The sequence below is a fragment of the Urocampus carinirostris genome, chromosome 6 (genome assembly GCF_059441175.1).
Source record: "Urocampus carinirostris isolate Australia breed hairy pipefish chromosome 6, RoL_Ucar_1.0, whole genome shotgun sequence".
NCBI classification, from domain to species: domain Eukaryota; kingdom Metazoa; phylum Chordata; class Actinopteri; order Syngnathiformes; family Syngnathidae; genus Urocampus; species Urocampus carinirostris.
Genome location: NC_142354.1, coordinates 24,544,270 through 24,565,141, shown reverse-complemented (window position 1 = coordinate 24,565,141; position 20,872 = coordinate 24,544,270). Strand labels below are relative to the sequence as shown.

The 20,872-nt window shown below is 39.0% G+C and overlaps 1 protein-coding gene and 1 long non-coding RNA gene across 2 annotated transcripts in view; one reads left to right on the top strand and one right to left on the bottom strand.

Moving 5' to 3' along the window:
• The first annotated feature begins 398 nt into the window (after nucleotides 1–398).
• LOC148364329 (uncharacterized) overlaps nucleotides 399–20,872 on the top strand; it is a 34,442-nt gene continuing 13,968 nt past the window's right edge. The window contains exons 1-4 of the long non-coding RNA XR_015850747.1: nucleotides 399–499; nucleotides 1,311–1,429; nucleotides 4,902–5,050; nucleotides 17,698–17,875. This is a non-coding gene — a long non-coding RNA (uncharacterized LOC148364329). The remainder of the gene's footprint in view (nucleotides 500–1,310; nucleotides 1,430–4,901; nucleotides 5,051–17,697; nucleotides 17,876–20,872) is intronic.
• Nucleotides 11,742–20,849, bottom strand: gata2b (GATA binding protein 2b). The gene is made up of 5 exons (XM_088338394.1): nucleotides 20,445–20,849; nucleotides 19,773–20,354; nucleotides 18,005–18,150; nucleotides 14,882–15,007; nucleotides 11,742–12,560 (listed from the first exon to the last, which is right to left on the bottom strand). Exons 1-5 carry the CDS (start codon nucleotides 20,665–20,667, stop codon nucleotides 12,285–12,287), a joined length of 1,353 nt encoding a protein of 450 aa, XP_088194520.1. The 5' UTR covers nucleotides 20,668–20,849; the 3' UTR covers nucleotides 11,742–12,284.

Sequence of the window (20,872 nt, the reverse complement as noted above, 5' to 3'; positions counted from 1 at the left end):
TGTATTGAATCATTATATTGTACGGTTGTTTTTGTGTAATACTTTGTTGATCCACCTTATTTATTATTGTGTAAATATTATATAAAACAAACAAACAAACAAATTTAAAAAGTGCCAACCATAAAAAAATAGACTTTTACTATACAGTATCGCCAGCATCTTTTAACCGTCTTTTCAAAGGTGTGCCCAGGTCTCTTTTTCATTTCAATCAAATTGAAATCTAGAAGAAAAACACTGTTGTAAAAGTTGTGTCCTTTGATGTCGATTAATTTATGATGTGTGCTAAAACAGCTTCTTTCTTCTTTTCAGAAAAAGGAGAAACCTGCGTTTTACTTTGAAATACATAAACGCTGTTTAAATGATTGACATTGCGTTTAGCCAATCAAATAAAAGAATCTGCTAATTGTAGTTTGAAAGAAAGCCATGGGAGTTTTGTTTTCATTCAAATACCTACAGTTGATATAATGGCTAATTCATTCACTAATTAAATAATCTAAAAGTAAGTCCGTATTTTAGTGCCACTGCATTATTTATTTGCTCTGTGCTCACTTTAAGGCTGCTTTTCAATAAACGTGTAAGGTTTCTTTTAGCCATAAGCTAATTAGCCTCATAATGCTCACTTGTTGGTCTTTACAGACTGCACTGCTTTACATTGTTGTTTTTTTATGTGGCTAACGTAAAAAAGTGACAAAGTCGTATAGAAAAGACTGAGTAAATAGTGATAAAACAGACACAATAAAATACTAAAAGAATATGAAGTGCATACCTGTCAACCTGTACGGTTTTTCCGCACAAAGTACGTTTTTAATGCATTTTAAGACGAGTAAGACGTACAAGGAACTCTACGGGAAAACGCAAATTTGTATACACCTAATATCACGAAACGGTCAAAGTCAAAGGAGTTCGCCGCAGAAGCCTCTATCTCGGTTATCGTTTTTTTTTTCGTTGCAAACGAAGCGTGCGGTTTGATGCGACAGTGCGCATGCGTCCGCCGCTTGGGGATTTCCCATCATGCATCATTCCGAAAAACCTATATATACAGTATATAGTGTACGATCATTCTGTATTTTGTACGGGAAAATATGACAGTTTGTACTGGCATGGAGCCGTGGAGGTTGACAGGTATGCAAGTGCCATGCTCCAGAAATTACAAATGTGGGCTTTCATGTGTACAATATTTCTATGGTGGCGCCTCCTTAACAAATACACTTGAGTTGACATCTTTCCATTTCAGTTTCGTTTTTTTTGTGTTTTCAACTAACGCAACAGACTCGAACTAACTTCCTCTTTTTCCCTCTCCAACAATTGAGGCCTCCAGCATGTCTACATCCTTGGAGTATGTGGGCTGTGTCTTGTCGGATTTCCTGCAACAGAATTTTACTGGACCCGGTTCACTCTTACATGTGGAATATTCCTTTATAGCCGCTAGGTGAGTGTGTCTTTGTCTCCAATCTACCATGCAAATTTTGTGCGTGCCTTCTAAATGAGTCAGATTTAATTAGCATGTGGAGTATGGTTTTGTTTTTTTGATGATACAAAGAGAACTGAGAATCAAGAATTATATTTTTCCTGTATGTAATTAATTGACAATAGACTGTCAAATGGCAGGGGATAGAAACATATGGTAATTCACTGTAGTTCTGTACCCAAGATGAAAACAAAAAAATAACAAAACAGTAATAATAAATGTGCATATGATTAAATATCATTATACATAAATATATATGTGAAGAAAAGTGAAATTGTAGCTGTTTGAGTGGAGTTGCGGGTGGATGATGAGGAGGGGGAAGAGATGTCGAAGGCAGATTAAAAATAAAACTAATTTTAAACTTTCCACCTTCCTCTATCCCCTAAGAAGAGTTTCTTGATTTAATCGCCTTCAAATACAGTCATTCAATTTAGCGAAAAGAATAGTGAATCGTCTGCTTTCTTCGCATTTTTTAATAATTTAGAGCTTAATTTCAATGGATATCATGTTTTTGCTTCTCTTTATAGCATCACAGCAAGCCTTTGGACCCATCCATCCATTTTCTTACGCTTATCAGGGGTTGGGTCACGGGGGCAGCAGCCTCAGCAGGGAAGCCTAGACTTCCCTATCCCCAGCCACTTCATATAGCTCATCTGTCGAGATCCAGAGGCCTTCCCAGCCCAGCTTAGAGGCGTAGTCCCTCCAGCATGTCCTGGGTCTTCTCCAGGGCTTCTTGCTGGTGGCACATGCCCGGAACACCCCCCGAGGGAGGTGTCCAGGAGGCATCCTTATCAGATTCCAGAGCTGCCTCAACTGGCTCCTCTCAATGCGGTGGAGCAGCGGCTCAACACAATGTAGATCGACCGATAAATCGAGGGCTTTGCCTTTCGGCTCAGCTCGCTCTTCACCATGACGGACCAGTACAGGGTCCAAACGGATTTTCCTCGACCGGACACGGGTTACCGGGGCCCCCTACTAGAGCCAGGCCTAGAGGTGAGGTTCACTGGCGAGCGCCTGGTGGCCAGGCCTTCGCTCACGGGGTCTGGCTGGGCACAGCCCGAAGGGACAACGTGGGTCCCCCTTCCCATGGGCTCACCACCTGTGGAAGAGGCCAAAAGGGTAGGGTTCATAGAGAGCTAGGTAGGAGCCAAAGGAGGGATCTTTGGCACGCCGATCCCCAGCCACCGAATATGGCCTTAGGACCCATACCTGATAAATACAGTAAGAAAAAATAATAATTTGTGGTTAATGTCGTGTAGTGGGGAAAATGCTGTCATGAGGTGGCCCAAAAAACATCTTATTCAAGGTGAAACAATCGTAAGGTACTACTACATTTAAGGCGCCTTTTCACCAAACGGTGCCAGTTTTCCTTGCCTCGCATTTTCCATTATGAAAAAGTACTTGGTTCTCGGTCCCTGGCACCCCCATTCTTGGTACTTCCTCGATATAAGTTCCAAGACACAGTTCCAGGAACTAAATTGTCACACCATTCAAGAACGACCACCGATTGGTCAGCGACAGCTCTACCCCGAAAACGAAGCTGCCATTGTGTGTCCGCGTATTACACCAACAAAAACTATTTTTTGGAGGTATGGCTACCCGTAATTCTGACCTGTGGTCAGTTGGCGAAGTGCAGTCAATGAAGTTTTTAGCCTAAATTATCCTGTCACCAGGGCAGCACGGCAGCTGAGTGGTTAGTTCGTCCGCGGCACAGTTCTGAGGCCTTAGGTTCAAATCCAGCTACCAGCCGTCCTTTGCTGAGTTTGCATGTTGTCCTCGTCCTTGTGTGAGTTTCTTCTGGGTACTCCAGTTTCCTCTCACATTCCGAAGACATGCATGTGGGGTTAATTAGCCGGTCTAAATTGTCCCTAGGTGTGAATGAGCGACTGAGTTGTCTGTCTCTGTGTGCCCTGCGATTGACTGGCAACCAGTTCAGGATGTCCCCTGCCCACTGCCCGAAGATAGCAGAGATGGGCTCCAGCACCCCTGGTGACCCTAGAGAATAAGCAGTTCAGATTATGGATGGATCGATATACGGTCACCTTAAATTGCAAACGGTGGCACTCAATCCACAGGGTTTGTTATGTGGCTGTTTCATTCAGGAGCAGCTTTGTCTATACATGTAGTTTAAGACAATAGTTCATGGAAGGAAGTGTTTTATAAAACAACATAAATTTACAATGTGAGGGTGTAAAAGAGCACTTTGATCATGTGCGTTTTTCAAAAGAGAAGTGAGTGGGAAATCCTTTCAGTCTTGAATTCAAACTGTGAATAAAAGTAAATGAATGTAACTGGAAGACATCTCATCTTATTAGCTACACCGCTTATCCTCAGTAGGGTCGCGGGGTTGCTGGAGCCCATCCCAGCAATCATCGGGCAGTGGGCAGGGGACACCCTGAACTGGTTGCCAGCCAATCGCAGGGCACACGGGGACAGACAACTCACTCGCTCATTCACACCTAGGGACAATTTGGACCGGCCAATTCACCTGACATGCATGTTTTTGGAATGTGGGAGGAAACCGGAGTGCCCGGAGGAAACCCACGCAAGCACGGGGAGAACATACAAACTCCGCACAGGAAGTCTGGAGCTGAATTTGAACCCACGCAGGAGGTTCCCAAGACATGAACTGTGCCGCACATGCGCTAACCACTGCGCCGCCGTACTGCCCCACTGGAAGAAATATTTGTTTATTTATTTTTATTTCTAAATTTGGGATTTTCTGTGTCTGAATAAGACACACAGAAGGTAGAAACATTACTTTGTCTGTTAACTTTACCTGGTTTCTCGCTAATGGCGTGATTCAAAATTAAATTTGAAGAGTATTTTAAGATGTAAAGCACTGAATAAAAAATAATTATGGATGATATGGATGAACCAATTAATTTCTATTAGATATTTAATAATACTTCAAGGATTAACAAGGCATGGAATTAAAAGGATCTGTATGTGCAGATATTTAGCAACCCAAATATTTAGCTCTACAATCCATTTCTATATTAAACCATTGAAATACCAAAATAAAAACAGAATATCCCTAACCTTAGTTGCAATTCAATTATCTGTGGTCCTTTGTATATAGTCCTGTGTTTTTGTTTTTTCTGTCCACCCATTTTTACTGTATAAACCACTTTATCACTATTGGCTTGTAGCTTATCTAAGTTTTCCCTCAGCATGGCTGATCTGCTTTTGTCTACGTTGCATATTCCTCCATTTGATCTCACTGAAAATAATTGGCAGACGTTCCGCTGCTTATGCGGTAAAAGTCGCTTGAACTTGTCAGTTGTTGTTGGACTCTTTCAATTGTCCGGTCGACCATTATTGGTCCCATACTGAGTACATTGTGCATCCCTCCTTGATTATAATAAGATCAACATATTGGAGCAATCATCAATTCTTGCAGTGATTTATATTTGAGTCATGACTCTTGCAGGTGACGCAACATACTCTCTACATTGCCGCTGTCACGAGTACAATGCAGGGTGTTGGATATTGGCCTACGCAACAATAGCACTGAAATGAAAGATGTGAAGAATCTGGTGTGGAAAGTTGAAGGGGGAGGGACACCGGTCGAGGCTACAGGTGAGAAACATCCGTGTTTGTCTTCCTTTTATTGCCAGTTTTTCTCTATTTGGCATTCACGTACGTGTCTCCAGTTTCCTTTGGCCCCGTTTCCACTATTCGGCCCCTGGCCCCACCTACGTGTGGTAAAGTCGTCGTATCATCTTCACACAACGCTGCTTCTCGCGTGGCGCAACATGAGACGGCTTGTGTCCTCTTTATGATCAAACGTCATAAAACGGTGATTAGAATTGCACTCAGAACGCCTGATGCATAAAATATGTTTGAGCTGTGTCACACATTTGTACGGGTTACAGTGACACAGTTTCGCAAATTGTATACAAACTATTAAAAGAGCAATAAAAGAGAAAGGAAATGTAAAACAGCTTGACAGAGGAAACTAAGTCGTGCTGTGAACAGGGGGATGTCACAGTTAGATCCCAACCACAAACATATCGTGAAATGTATGCAAACCTGCGTGTCCTTAGTGTGCTTAGAAATTTAGACTTGCCTGATAAACTATTACTGAATTCTAAACAAAAAAGGCATCGATTGAGACTTTTTGCTCTTGGTGATTGGTTCCTTAATGAAGACGAGCTTTGTTTGAGAAACTTTGTTTTTGTTGACATCTGTTGTGTTGTGTAAATTCTGTCAACCAATCATAAAGACTTTTACGTTTTTCTACTTCAAATGACCAATTGTTGTTTTTCCCTAAGAATAATGTTGTCAAAGTTAAAGCTTCAACGTGTTAATTTTAACTCAAAAGATGGGGCGGCAGTAGCTCAGGATGTAAAGCACTCCTCTTGGGATCAAAAGCTCGCAATTTCGATTCATGGCTCCTCCGTGTTCTATGTCCAATTGTCCTTGGGTAAGACGCTGAATCCCTAAAGCTCCCAACAAGCAGGTAGTTGCCTTGCATGGCTGACACTGCTATCGGTGTGTGTGAGTGTATGTGTGAGTGGGTAAGTATGATGTTCAGTAACTTGAAAAGCGCTATATAAATGCACACTATTTACATTTATGAAGCTTTAAAGCTGCTCTTACTCTTAAGTTAAAGCAGCTTTAACCTTAGTTAAAGTTTTAAAGCTTAACGCTAAAAACAAAATGAACATTTGAGGTACTTGCCGGATTGAGGCTGACATTTTGGGAAATGCCACATTCATCATAATGCCTTCTGGATTCCACAGGAATAAGAATCAAATCTATATTCAACCACGGGATAGGACGGGAAAGGATCAAAAGTTGGATGAATGTGACATCTCAAAAGAGATGAATGGACACCATTCTGAAAAGGAGTAGAAGATGACATAAGTGGTTTTCACTAAGAGTGGGACAAGAAATTTTCTTTACATGAAATAGTTTTGTGCTAAGGGAGTACAGGATTATTTTTGTATTGTACTTTGGTTTTGTACCACTTGGGACATTTGAAACATGAAAAGCAGATAAATGACAACTGAAAGCTCTTAAGTTGCTGTTTCACGGTTTCATAAAACCTTGGCATAATTATATATATACTGTAAATCCAGCACTGGTAAAGGTAAAACTCCTTACCGGCATTGATGCCCCCCACTAGAATTTCCTGGGGGCTGAACCTCGGGCTTTTTGTCAACAATGTTATAAGATAGACGCCCAGTCCCAGGGGCTCCCCCAGTGGACTGCAACTCAGCACACCTCCCTGACTGAGTGACTCTCCCTCCTCCTATCAGCAGTGCAAGCGCCGGGAAAAAAGAAGGGATTGTTCTGAGACAAGAGGGATGAATTTGTCTTCCCCAGACAGGTGAAGAAAAGCAGTTCTGAAAGGGACTGTCAGTGGTTACGGCTCAGGTGGTTGGAGAGTGTCCTGCTTTCTAATGGGAATGCTGCTTGTCAACTTTTGTGAATGTGCATCCGTGTACAATGCACACTTTTATAAATAGTCATGAAGTAAATGCAGTGCCTGAAAACCTCTGAATTTATACGGATAGTATTCTTTCTTATTTAAACACTGATAATGACGGTGACAACTGGTAGAACTGTGGATTTCTTTATTAATGCTGACATAAGCTAGATCAGGGGTCGAGAAACTTTTTGACCCAAAGAGCCATAATCGCAAATGTTTGCTTTTTAAGTGTGAGAGATTCATACCATATATTTTAAGACAAGGTTCACAAAAATAACCAAACCCGCTCTCCAGACAAAATCTAAATTTTCAGCTTTTAATTTCACTGTGTGACGTTAGATAATTTGACACTATTTATGAATTAAGAATAATGCCAGAGCCTATGTCCCAAATTAACAAATATACCCCTTTAAACTTGTCTCCCTTCTGCAATTAATTAATATCGTTGAGGCTTATTTGGAACTTCATGAAAAGAGCCATATATGGTTATAGGTTCCCGACCCTTGGGATGAATTATGCCCTTGCATCTCTGTGGAGATTTATTCGATCTTCTTGCTAGACATGCTTGATCATAGTGCTTCCTTTCTTTGCGTTTTATTCTTTTGTGTTTTGGTATTATTGTCATGAGATTTTAGCAAACACTAACTAAACTTTGTCTATAGAATCCAAATGCCACGGAAACCCATCACAATTTGTTCTTTAATGTTCAGTGTTGCCTTAGAGTGTGCAAACTACATCGTAGTTGGGGTTGTGGCATAATCACCCAGGGGATGACAGAAGGGATATGGATGGATCTAGAAATTCAGGGTCGTTTGTCATCTCAAATGGTGATTGCTTCTGACCACTCCCTATTCCTCTTCCGAGCTATACGCTCTCTTCTAAATCATCAAGCCAACAAAGCATTGAGTTTATTTCTTTTTTTTTCCCCAAAACATTATTCTGAAGTTTTATTGACCAGAAAATGACCTATACCTTTTTGATAAACAATGTTGGTAGATCAACACTTTATGTAGTACAATTGAATCCAACTCCACAATTTAGCAAATTAACCAAAGCAATTAAAAGAGTCATACTCCATTACGAAAATGCAACAGCTAATAAAAGGGGTTTAGTGGTGTTTTATTCTTCTCCTTAGCTAAAGTCTCTTACTCTCTTAACATTAAATGATTACTACTATAATTAGTACTTCTATGTTTATGATAAGATGCTGTGCATTTATGGCATTACAAAAGTCTGATACACATACTTGCCACTTCAAAACAAATGCTGAAAGGTTCTAATTTGATTGTAGCGTTTCATTGCTCGATTTAAAAGGGGCGCTTTACTTTATTTGCAGATTGCTTTCAGATACACATAACATATTGTTTTGGGTCATTAAACACAATGAAAATATTTGATCAAATAATTGCAAAACAGTTCCAAATTCAGTGGATCGTAAAAGGTAACATGTTCGAGATGTATGTCATAGACATTTTGCTGCAATCCTGTCTAAATTCAGTCCTGAAAGTCAGCTTTCTAACATGTCTAAAAAGCTCTGTGAATTGAGCTTTGTTTCTTCATGGAGCTCTAGCCAATCTAGAACATTTTTATAAGCAGGTTCCTTTTTTGCCTTGCTTTGTTTCTTCTGGCTTTTTAAAGCTTTGAACATTTTTAAATTTGAACAATCTATTAATTTACATTGGTTTGTAAGCCTTTCGAAAGATTCGGTCGTCCTAGACATTTTCAGGCTATTCAGGACTTCTGCGTGTCCGTTCTGCCCTGAAGCCAGTCTTACGAAAAACGTCTAAAGGTTTAAGGCGATTCCCTCAGAATCGAGCTGTTTTTTTCTCAAGAGAGGGTTTCCTTGTCTTGGAAATCGTCATGAGATTGGAGACGTATGTTGCTTTGTGACTTGAGGCCTTCAAGAGCTTTGGTCTTTCCTGGACATTTTGTGTTTGTGATTCAGGACCAATACTTTTGTATTTTGCCATGTATTCTGGCCTTTTCTTTCCTATGAATTCTTAGAAGCTCATAGTTCCAGTTAATGTGATGTTGCCATCATGTGCATCCCCAGTATGTAATTTTCAAGCTTTGTCTCGTGGTCAATTTCCCCTCGTTTCATCTGTTATCATTTCATTTTCTGCTAGTTCACTCCTCTCAACTCAATTCTGGCTGTGTTTTGCAGTCCATTAATTGAGTTAACTAGAAAAACAAAAGAATGAACAGGGAGGCTGTGTCCACAAAGTTGTACGTTGAAAGTATGTAGTTTACTTATGAGCTGATTTACTATGGCCACCCAGTCCCAAAGTTTCTCTTTCCATTTTTTCTCAACTTTTATGGGAAGTGCCTCCTTGTATTGCTTTGTCATGTTCTCGGGGAGGACGTGACATTTTAAAACTGTCCATGAATAATTCCATGTGCGAGGTAGGAGGGCCCAGAAGAAGGACGGAATAAGTGCTTCCAGTGTCAAGGGTCAGCGAAATCTAGAGTAGCGACTGTGTTGCACTCAGGCTGACCCGTGTCGTACCCAATATGACTGATATGTTTAGTACATTTCATCTTAATTAGTTTTTTGTCAGATGAGATGAGATGAGACATAGCTTTTTGCCTTGATTTTATTGGGACATTATTACCACGTCCAACATTTATACTATGTTTTTTAGGTCAATTCATTATTATCAGACATGTGATGCACTTAATCCTTAACAGGATTTGAAATGGGTCCAGATGAATATCTATTTAACTTGTACGTAATGCAAATTATCCTGGCATTAAAATGGGATGATGCAACGAGAAATGCTGGAATCATAACTAAATAATAATATTGATATATTTATTTTTTTCCACCTGGATACATTTTCAAGAATGTTTAAAGTAGGGCCTCAACTAACGATTATTTTGATAACCGATTAATCTGATGGTTATTTTTTTAGATTAATCGATTAATTAGATTTTTTTTAAAAAAACATCATTAATGTCCTCTTATTTATTCAAATTATTAAATTGTCTGTACAAATAAGACAATAATGGATAAAACAGACTATTCTACTATATTAAACAATTTTTAAAAATCAGTGTTTGCCAAATAATAAACAAAATACTTTCAAATATATGTTATACACCTGCAAATATATACTTTTTATATAAGTGCAAAAAGGCATATTTGTTCTTTAAGTGACATGAGCTTTTGGGACAAGAAATCATTGTAAATCTGAAAACCCAGTGACATGTATCAACATTAACATTCCAAGTGTTTGTCAAATAACTTAAAAATGAACAAAATACATAAAATTCAATAGTATACACCTAAGAATGTATAAGATAGTCTTTCTAAATGTGCAAAAAAAAATTGTATTTGTAATATTTAAGGGGGCATGATTCTGCAAATGTGAAAACCCAATAACATGATTTTCGACATTAAAGGGCAAAAAGTAACCACTATTACCTATGCTTACTAACTCGCATCGCAATGCAAAAATATGAGCATGTCAATGAGGATCATGTTAAGGATGCTCTCAGTGATGACAGCTGCTTGCTGTAGCGTGCATGAAGTCTCTTTCTCATCAAGAAGCTTGTCATTGTTTGCTGTTTTTTATTGAGATTAAAATGTATAGTATGATTATTATAATGGCACAATTTATAAGGACACAAGAATCACTCAGACTTTGCCAGAAAGGTAAAACTTGATGCCTAATCCTAACCTTGTTAACACCATTTAGTGCAAGTTGAGCACATTTATAAAGCATAGTTAAACACTGCTTAAACATACTCCCTTTGGGAACATGTTTATGATAATATTTTATTGTTTAGCTGACTTTTTTCCCCCTGTTTGGTACAAATAATTTGCTGTTTCCTTTTGTTAATTTGTGATCGGTACAGTACAGTTTTTTTTTTGTGCTGTGCCCTGATAAACATTATACTTTCATTTAACTGAAATAAAAAGTACCTCGCTCACATACACGGAGTCACTATTAATCCTGTTAGGCCCAGCAAATGCAAGCAAATGCTAGCACATCAAACGAGCAACCAGGAGACTAACGTTACGTTTCCCTCACCTAATCACTCAGACTTTTCCAGAAAAAATAAAGGTTGATGCAGGTTTTTTTATGCAGCACTATTAAACAATTCTTAAGATGATTTGACTGAATAACCAACAAATAAAAACAAATAATGTGGCTTATCCTTCTACTGACCTCCCTTCATCCTCGTCAGTGACTCCATGTTCTGGTTTTGAGTGCTGCCTCACCATCGTGATGCTCCCGTGCAATATCACTTTTTTTGTTCTGTGAAGTGTGGAGTGCTCCCACACTTTTGCAGACTTCAGTCAAACTTTTTTTTCCATGTTCATCATGTTTCATGAGCCGAATTCACCGAGCTTTTGAGAATAGCGTCTAAGTTCGCACGCCACCTCGTTCTGTTACACTCGCTGACCCGCGCTTTGTGTGATGTCACTGGCTCCGAGACGTGCTGAGTGACGCATAGATCGCGGGACAAAGGAAATCGATAAACTAGTTCATTGCCAAAGCTTTTAATCATCGACTTTAATCGATTTTATCGATTCATTGTTGCAGCTCTGGTTAAAAGTTATTTTTTATGGTTTGCCACAGTCGTTAACATCAATCAATTATTTAAAGAAAGGTTCTTCAATTGGCTATTTCAGCTAGGATTATGATAAAGATTATGATTTATGGATCCTATTAAATAATGACCTACAGTGTCTGGTGTTTTGTAAACACAGTGGTACAACTTGGCTTGATACAGTCTTCTTATCTAACAATGGAAAAAAAAAGGTTTCCCAGAATACCAACAATCTGAAGAGCCCGGATCTAATAAATGTCAAATAGAAGGAACTGATACTTTTGGAGTTGATATCTTTATTTCATGAGTATAAATGATGACCAAGTCAAAACAAAGCGCTTCACATAAAATATCATAACTGAAACAACAAAATTCATATCGTAGTTAACGAAGAACAAAGTAGTGAAAATAAATTATCTGAATGGTAATAACTTTAATAATAATTAATTACAATTAACAATGTCAAATTATAAATCAAAGCTTTTGTTTCCTTATTTTTTTCTTTGTATTTGTCAAGGCAAAACCCCTCAAAAAACAATTCCAGCATTTCATGTAAAGAAAGTGATCTGTTCATTGACTTTTTTATACAATATTTACAGTTTTTATTAACATATTCACACAAACAGAACCACTATGCAGACATGCGGCCAATCTGTTTATGTTAGGAGCAAGGTCATGTGTTCTTGAGTTTCTGTATTGGGCTGACACAAAATACGTTTATTTGTCCGCATTAAAATTAAGTACCTACAGATTGGACTCATTTTGTCAGACATAGCATTTGCATAATCAATCTGAATACCCTCAAATGTCTTTAAAAAGTCAGCCCATGGCCGTCACCATGTTGGAGTGGTGTGGGTGGCCAAACGATGGGTGTATCGGGGTAGGGGTCGGCAACATGTGTCCGGCATGGCTGAAAGGCGGCAGGTGGCCCATGGACATGTGACCTGCCAGGGAACTGAAAGAGTTCTTGTCATGAAGACTTTTGGTAAACTCCTCGTAACTCTCGTTGCAACGCTTGGTCTTTTTAGACTTGCTGGACATTTTCCTGTTTCGTGTCTGTATTCCCTCCTTTTTCATGGTAAGAGGTCGGTTCACCTGTAAGGGTAAAAGGCAGGGTTTTGTTAGTGATTGTTTTACAGTTGTGAGGTTGAGATAAAGTACATTATCCCAGGTTAAGAGTCTTAAATATTGTTAAAAACACAAGTGACTTGGAGTAATTTAGAGGATTGGTGGGTCATTCATAAAATTAAATACCTTTAATCTCCTATTATTTAAAAGGATTGTTTATTAACATGAATGTTCACGCAGTATTTAAGGCTAAGCTATTTTTGACTCATTTGGGAACCTAAACAGCTGACCGAAATCTAATATTTATTTGTGTATAACGCGTACCCCTATATTTTGTTACATAAAAATTTGGTATACATTTTTCATTTCTCAGCTCAAACTGGTTATTTTAAGAGACCAAACGTTGAATATGTGCGACTAAGATAAATGTATTTTATGGACAATGCAACCTTTGAACACCAATAGAAAATTTACACTGGATTTAATGTCCTTCAAAGTCCGATACATCATTACATACATTGACGTTGTTTTCTTCAAAGGTTTTTTGGGGGGGCATTTATTTCTACCTTTCAGGACAACATGCTTTTTTTCTCTGTTCTCTGACATCTGTCTCCGGCACTGAGATCAAATCGAATGCCTTTTCGAATGTCATCTGTGTCACTGGGGGTCTAGTGGTTAGGATTTGGTGCTCTCGCTGCGGAGACATTGGTTTGATTCCCATTGCATCCAATGTTTTGCGATTGTGGTCAATGATATTTTTCAACCGATCAATCATTTTATAATATACTACCATAAAACCTCGCTTATAACGCTCACCCAAAGTTTGAGTTTATATTTACGTGGAAAAAATGCACGTTATACATAAATAAATACTGTAAACAACAATTTGGTTGTATACTTAAAAGATTATTTTAGGGAAAGTAGCATTTCATTCACACACTCAATCCTTGCAATCTGGTATGTTATTGCCAGATGCAACGTCAAATTATATTTTAAAAAAAGCATTTCATGTTCATTCCATTTTTAAAGCAAACACAATGTTGGAGTATCCATCTAAATAAACTTTTATGACAGTACACCCATTCTCATGCCACTGTCGTGAAGTGTGAAAATTCTGATCTCAAAATTCATGATAGCATGAACAAAAAAATATTCCGCTCCCGTACTTGGTATGTTCTTTCAAAGTATTTTGTCTAGCGATGCATTTATAACTATTGTAAATGATTTTGAAAACATTTTTTTTTACAGTTTTTGATACTTTTTCTTAGATGAAAGGTCGATATGGGTGAGTACTGATACTGAGTATTGGCACCTTTGTTGGTGGCTAATACCAGAATTGACTGCCCTTTTGTGGCTATTTTACAATGAGGAACCAAAAAGTAGATATTACAGGAATAATACATTGCGATTAAGGGGAAATTGTAATTTTGTAACTATTAAAACATATATATAATATAGCACAACCAGTTTGGGGTGTCCACTGCCCGAAGATAGCTGGGATGGGCTCCAGCACCCCCGCAAACCTATTGAGGACAAGCGGTTCAGATAATGGATGGTTGGACATATGTTTATATATATACATCTCATCTCATCTCATTAGCTACACCGCTTATCCTCAGTAGGGTCGCGGGGGTGCTGGAGCCCATCCCAGCAATCATCGGGCAGTGGGCAGGAGACACCCTTAACTGGTTGCCAACCAGTCGCAGGGCACACAGAGACAGACAACACACTCGCTCATTCACACCTAGGGACAATTTAGCCCGGCCAATTAACCTGAAATGTATGTTTTTTGAATGTGGAAGCAAACAACAGTGCCGTGAGGAAAATGTCACGTCATTATAATTTCCACATTTCAAACGATAAATAATTTCACTACCGTGAAATTGTAATGAATATTTTTGAGAATTGAAAGGGAACTGTTGTGCTATTTGCAATCATTTTACCCCCATAATTAAACTTATCGGTTGTGTTTGGCTTTGATTCTCACAAAGTGTCACCTTTTAAAAAACATCATTTTACTGCTTATTTGCAAAAACAAACTGTAGCTGTTGAGAATTTAGATGTCGCCTGTCTTAATTCAGTTCATTTCAATCCCCGGCCTTGTGGTTTCACTCGATAGCAGTCACACAATTGTGACTCTCAGAGGAATAACCATTGAGAACAATGAAGCACAAAAGGAAAGAGCAGCTTCAAGTCCGAGCCCTGTGTGTGCGGGTCAAACAACTCTCACTCTCCCTTAGCCGCCTCTTTGCCTCCACAATTTGTGAAACCTGCCCCGCTCACTTCCAGATTACTGGACCCTGTAGGCATTGTGCGGGCCCAACCTGGCGATCAGCACTCAGACTTACATTATGCAGCTTGTAATAGAGGCCGCAGGCGTTGCACACTGGATCTCCATTGGCGTTGCGCCGCCAGAGTGTCGTGGTGGTGGTTTGACAGTTAGCGCAACAGGTGCCTGCTCGTCTGGCAGCAGACTGTAAAGAGAGATTGATTAAAATGATTGTCATGCTTGCACATGCAAGGAGCAGTAAAACAATATATGAGATCTGTTGTTATAAACATAACATTTTTGTGGTGATATAAATCTCTTGTTCCTCGCTCTGTAGAAAGAAAGACTCAATTTAAATCAGTTGTGAGATGGCCGACCACTTAAGTTGATTTTACCCAACATCCTCTTTTGTTTTATAGAAACAATTGCCATATATTTTTTGTTTTAATACTATGTGTCAGTTCCTAGGAAATAACTTACCCCGAAATGGTCATATGTTTTTTTAAACAACAAATAAACTTTAAATAGGGTTATTTTGTTAAAGTGACACTTTTAATATTGTCATTTTGTGCAAAACAATTTATACCACAAAAAAGGGCAAACCTCTTAACCATCAGCCTCCCAAGAAGAAAAATATAAGATCTTGGAAAATTTCACTTTAAAAAAAGCAAGAACAATACTTAGGTTCATTTGTAAAATAAAACCAAAACATTGTTTCGTCTTGTAAACAACAACCTCCGATTAAATCCCTGATTCAGAGGGAATCAAGCTTACTACAAGTTAAGTGTTTGGATAGTTCTGGACAAAATACATACATTTTAAACATCATTTAAAAAATGTACCAATTTCCAAAAATGAATACGATTTTCCCCAAAACTTGTGTTTTTGTTAGCCCCAACCCCCACACTTGGTAGCATGTCCACTCTCACTTTATTTGCTCAACATTCATATGTATTCAAACATGCAGCCTGCATTAGGGAAGTCACTATTTTTGAAAAACAGCGTAACGGTGCTTGATGGGTTTAAAATGGTGCTCCTTGCACCGTAGTGCCTGACCACTTAAAAAATGAGGTCTAACTCTATTTAGGAGGCGGAGGGAGGAAACAGACGCCGGGCTCGCCACTTTATCTGGACCGGTCAGATATCCGGATAGGAAACAACTGAAAGGCTGCTGCCACTGAACACAAGAGTCACTGCTGAGCCTTACGGAAACTGGACCTGAAATATGGCCCTATACGCTATTATTGATATAACGTGTTGAAGTCATTTATTTTGCATCAATCACAAAGCTGTTTTTCTCTCAGAAGGTCTCCATGCGCGCCACCACGCAATGTTGATCTTTGCAGGTAAATAAACAAACTTCTTGGTATAAAGGATGATACTATGCGCTTTATTTTGTGGTTTTAACCAAAATACTAATGTCATACATTGTAGGGATTCATGATAAAGGGTTTTCCAACCGACAGTTTGCTAAATCCAGTACTGATAGCGGATATGTGGAAGTAATAGCACATGTTATACTTAGAAAAATCCTAAACAATCAAAACATCATTTGTCAATAATATGCTTTTTTTTTTAAACTGCATGTTTAGTCTGCCTCTACTAAAACTTTTTAAAAAAAAAGTTAGTTTATGGGGCAACAGAAATTTGCTAGGCAACCTTTTTGGAGGCACAATAAAACCAATGTTTTTGTAGTGTTATTATTATTAATATTTGCTGTCAGATACTTGTCTATCAAATATCAGTTCAATGAATATTCCATCCATCCATCCATTATCTGCACCGCTTATCCTCAGTAGGGTCGCGGGGTGCTGGAGCCCATTCCAGCTATCTTCGGGCAGTGGGCAGTGGACACCCTGAACTGGTTGTCAATGAATATTATGAATCCTTATATAACTGTGTACAATTGACTGTCCTCCACTATAACATGGTTCACCTCTGACTGTCTTGCTTCCTCACAGATTTATATTCTGCATTATGTTCTGCATTATGATTGGCTTATCTGTCCTTGTTTGTAAAAAAAATAATAATAAATAAATACATAAGAATATTTTCCTGTACATTATACACTACTTTTATTTCTTAAATGTATGTTTGGGCAAGTAGGGTTTTTGTTGTTGTAGAGTGATTAATTGTACAAGACTTCAAAATAATAGGTTATAACATCACAGTTGTACATGTCACTGGTTGTTTTTGTAACACTAGAAAAATAAAGGATTATAGTACATAAATATGTGAAAAGCTTTAAAACTGCAATTAACAGGGTTTGTACGGGCACTTGAAAGCCTTAAATTCTTGAATTGTAATGTTGTCTTTTCAAGGTTCAAAAAGTTCTTGAATTTTGGGTGATGTGTTTGTAAATGCTTGAAACTTTTGCCATGTTTCTTGCCAGTCTGACTCGATAAGACTACACATTCAATGAAGAAAAATAATTGACCTTCTTTGGCGTGCACCACCTTGAATGCATTGTCAGTGTTGGTGGGATCAATAATAATAATGGTGATAATGACAATCAATAATTATTATTATTAACAATAAAATGTTTTCTTTTTTTTTTAATTGTACTGGAGAAATTGGAAAATTGGCTTGGAAAGCTGTCTGAACCCTTATTTAAACGTATGATTTTTTTTAATTTGCTTTTGAAAGGACAAATGTTACACAACCTAAATAAAATAAACAGACTAAATGATTTACGTTTGAAAGTTAAACCTAGCTGACCTGTGATTCTTAAATATACTTTACATTTGTCTTCATTTAAAACCTTTCTTTTCACGTTACCATCAGTAGGATCTATATAATATCAGTCACCATAATACTTGTCTCAGTTTTGGAGATTGTCATCATACTTCAGTACTAGTTCACCGTGTTTTACCAATTTCTTTCTTTCCTACGCAGACCCTCAACAGAAGTATTCTCCAAACGCCCGCCAGCAAGATTAGATCATATTGAAAGCCCCCTCGTCGTTTTTTGTGGGCCGCTATCAGCGCCGTTATCAGAAGCAGCAGTAATAACGATTGCAGAAACAAGCGGCGAGGTCCCGCCCGGCTGACATCTCGAGCCAGAGAGGCAAGAGGTGAACTCCAGAAACAATTCCTGGAAACTCTTCGGGAAAATATAAGTTTCCTGGAATTGTGTCCGTCCTCCCCCACTCAATTCGACGCTTATTTACTGCTCCCCCAATGCAAACGCGACGAGGACTCACCAATCTGCGTTTGGGCTTGATGAGTGGTCTATTTTGGCCGTTCATCTTGTGGTACAGCCCGCAGGCGTTGCAAAGGTAGTGACCGGTGCTGTCTCGTCTCCACAGTGGCGTGGATGTAGCACCACAGTTCACACACTCTCGGCCCTCTGAAAGAGAATGATAAAGGTGAATAAGTGTGAAAAGGGGATTTCCGTAACACTCAAACTGCACTTTCAGTTAGACATCGAATATTATTTTGAGGGCAAATTCAGAAGTCACTGGTGGAGTCAATTTTTAAGTCATTAAAATATATACTAATCAAACCGATCAAAATATTTTGTATAGCACTTTTCAGAGAACAAATTGCAACTCAAAGTGCTGTGTTGGCTTCAGATCTGGGGATGGTGTAATTGTGGCCTGTGTAGTCCTTTGAGACGTTTTGTGATGAAGGACTATAAAAATATAGGTGACTAGACTTGACTATTCAAACAATTCAATGTACAATAAGATTTTTAAACTCCTTTTTCCCCACCTTAAAATCCAAAACGCCTAAACACACACAGACACACACACCTACGTTTAAAAAAAAATCAATAATGGAAAATAAATCTATAAAATTGTCTCAAGGCACAGACTACGTGATGAATGTGAGCTTCATCCTTGATGATAAGATGATGATAATAATTAATATATTTTGTGTATGTGTGCGTGTGTTTATTTATAATCTATATACACAAATGATTGAATCAAAAATCATGTATCACCCTCCTGATGTCTTCGGGTCAAAATAACCCGCCACTGTGTTCTTAAAAACCTAGAAAAAAAGCCCTCAAATCGTGTTTTTTCCTAGATTTGTAGAAAAAAAACTAAATGTTTTTTTTATTCACATTTCCATGTAAGGTGTTTTAAAAGTACATAGATTGCCTTTAAATGGGGACGACACAAGGGTTAATGCATTGTAATTGTGTCTATCAAATGTGCTTCGTGGTTCGTTTTCAAATGATGGCTTATTCATAAAATACGGCAATATTCTCAAACAAAGGCTCATCTAAAACTACAAATGTTTAGGTTGGGGATGTTCTGCCAAATCTTGGATGCAATTGAGCTGAAGCCAGCTCAAAAGTAATTACACAGTCACGGTTAACAAAAGAGGATTATTGTCTATGTGTTCAGCTATGAGTGTAGCCTTTCGCTTGATAACCGTTTCTTTTTTTTCTGCGGGAAATTATTTTCTATATTTAAAAAGGACACTTTACTTTTATGATTGGCAGCATTTTAAGAGTCATGATAATTTATAAATGAGCCCAGATTTTAAGGTTACAACGGATTTTATGGACTAGTATTAAAAATAAAAAGGCTAAAATAAGGTTTTAATGTTTTCCTTATTCAAAAGGTATTTTTGTTTATGTTTTCAGACCATTTTTCGCAGGACTTTCTGCCTTAAGATTGGTTAACGAGGGCTGCATCTTTAAAAAAAGACCTTTACGATTTAAAAAAAATATATCGCCCAGTTTTTATTTTTCCTATAATTCAATGTGCATATACAACCGAATATATGTACGTAATATATTCATTTTTTTGTACATAATGGAGTTTGTTTAACCTCGTATTTAACATTATACAACGGTGTGCAGGGACAATTTCATTGGCGTTTTGATGTTAATAACAAAGGCAATGTTGAATATCTTCAATCTTTTTGGTTTACTCCCCAAAGAAAATCACATGCATGTGGAATTTTAGATCTACGTTTCCACGAAAATAAAATGTCCGCTCTTAATAGATAACTCACCGGTGCATGAGCGAGTTTTGCTCTTGTTCTTTGCGCCGAATCCGGGAGAAGCTCCAAGGAGACTGCCGGGATGGAACAAACTGCCGCCGTACTCGTGAGCCGCGGGCAGCGAGTAGGTGGGATATGTCGGGATGGGGTGATGAGCGGAGCCACCTTGAGCACCCACCGGGGCCAGGCCGCTTCTCATCGGGCTGGAACCCTCCATCTTCATCCCATCCGAAAACGAAACATGGTATTTAATACATTCCTTTTCGTCCATTCTGGGCGAGGGTACGCTTGGGTCCGGGGAGGCATCCTTGGGCGGCGTCGGGGGAAAAGTGTACAGCTGCGGTGGGCTGCAGTGAGCGGGCGGCGTGAGCGAGGTGGCGGAGGAGGAGGCCGCGTTGGACGGGTAGACTGCCGCGGACAGGCCTGCCGGGGACGCCGAGCCTGGGTGGTGCAGGCTAGGCTTGCTGAAGGGACTCACAGCCCACGCGTTGTGGTGGTGGTGGGCTGATAAAGCTGCTTTGCTGCTGTCCAACCACGAGAGCCCCGGGCTGTGGATGAGGTGAGGCCGGCACACCTGCGTCCCAGATAGGCGAGCTTTTTGACCCAAAAAAAAATGCCACAGTTGTTTTATTACACTCATCGTTAACATAATATTGTTTTTTTTAAGTCTGGATTTTAACGTACCGTGCGCTTGGCTGTACACTCTGGCCCGGGCGGGGTTGTGGTAGTAAGGATTTCCTTGAGCATCCAGGTGGTTAAAGAAGACGTCCACTTCATCCGGGGGGAGAAGTTGCGTCGAAGGCTCCATGTAGTTGTGACCCAGGCTTGGGTGGTGCGAATCCGGGTGCTGGCCGTTCAGCACGGCGTGAGGGTGCATCCAGCGGGGCTGATCAGCCGCCACGTCCATCTTTGACTTGGACTTGGCGTATTTTTCTATTATTATTACAGATAATTATATCCAAAATGTGTAGGGGGGGTGGTATTGTCCTTCAAAAGATCTTCAATACGGCCATTCGTTTTTTTCATTTGAATTCAACTCTTCTGATGCACGTTGCGTCCAAACCTGCAGAAAGCAACCCATGCAAAAATTAAACATTTGATAAATTAAAAAC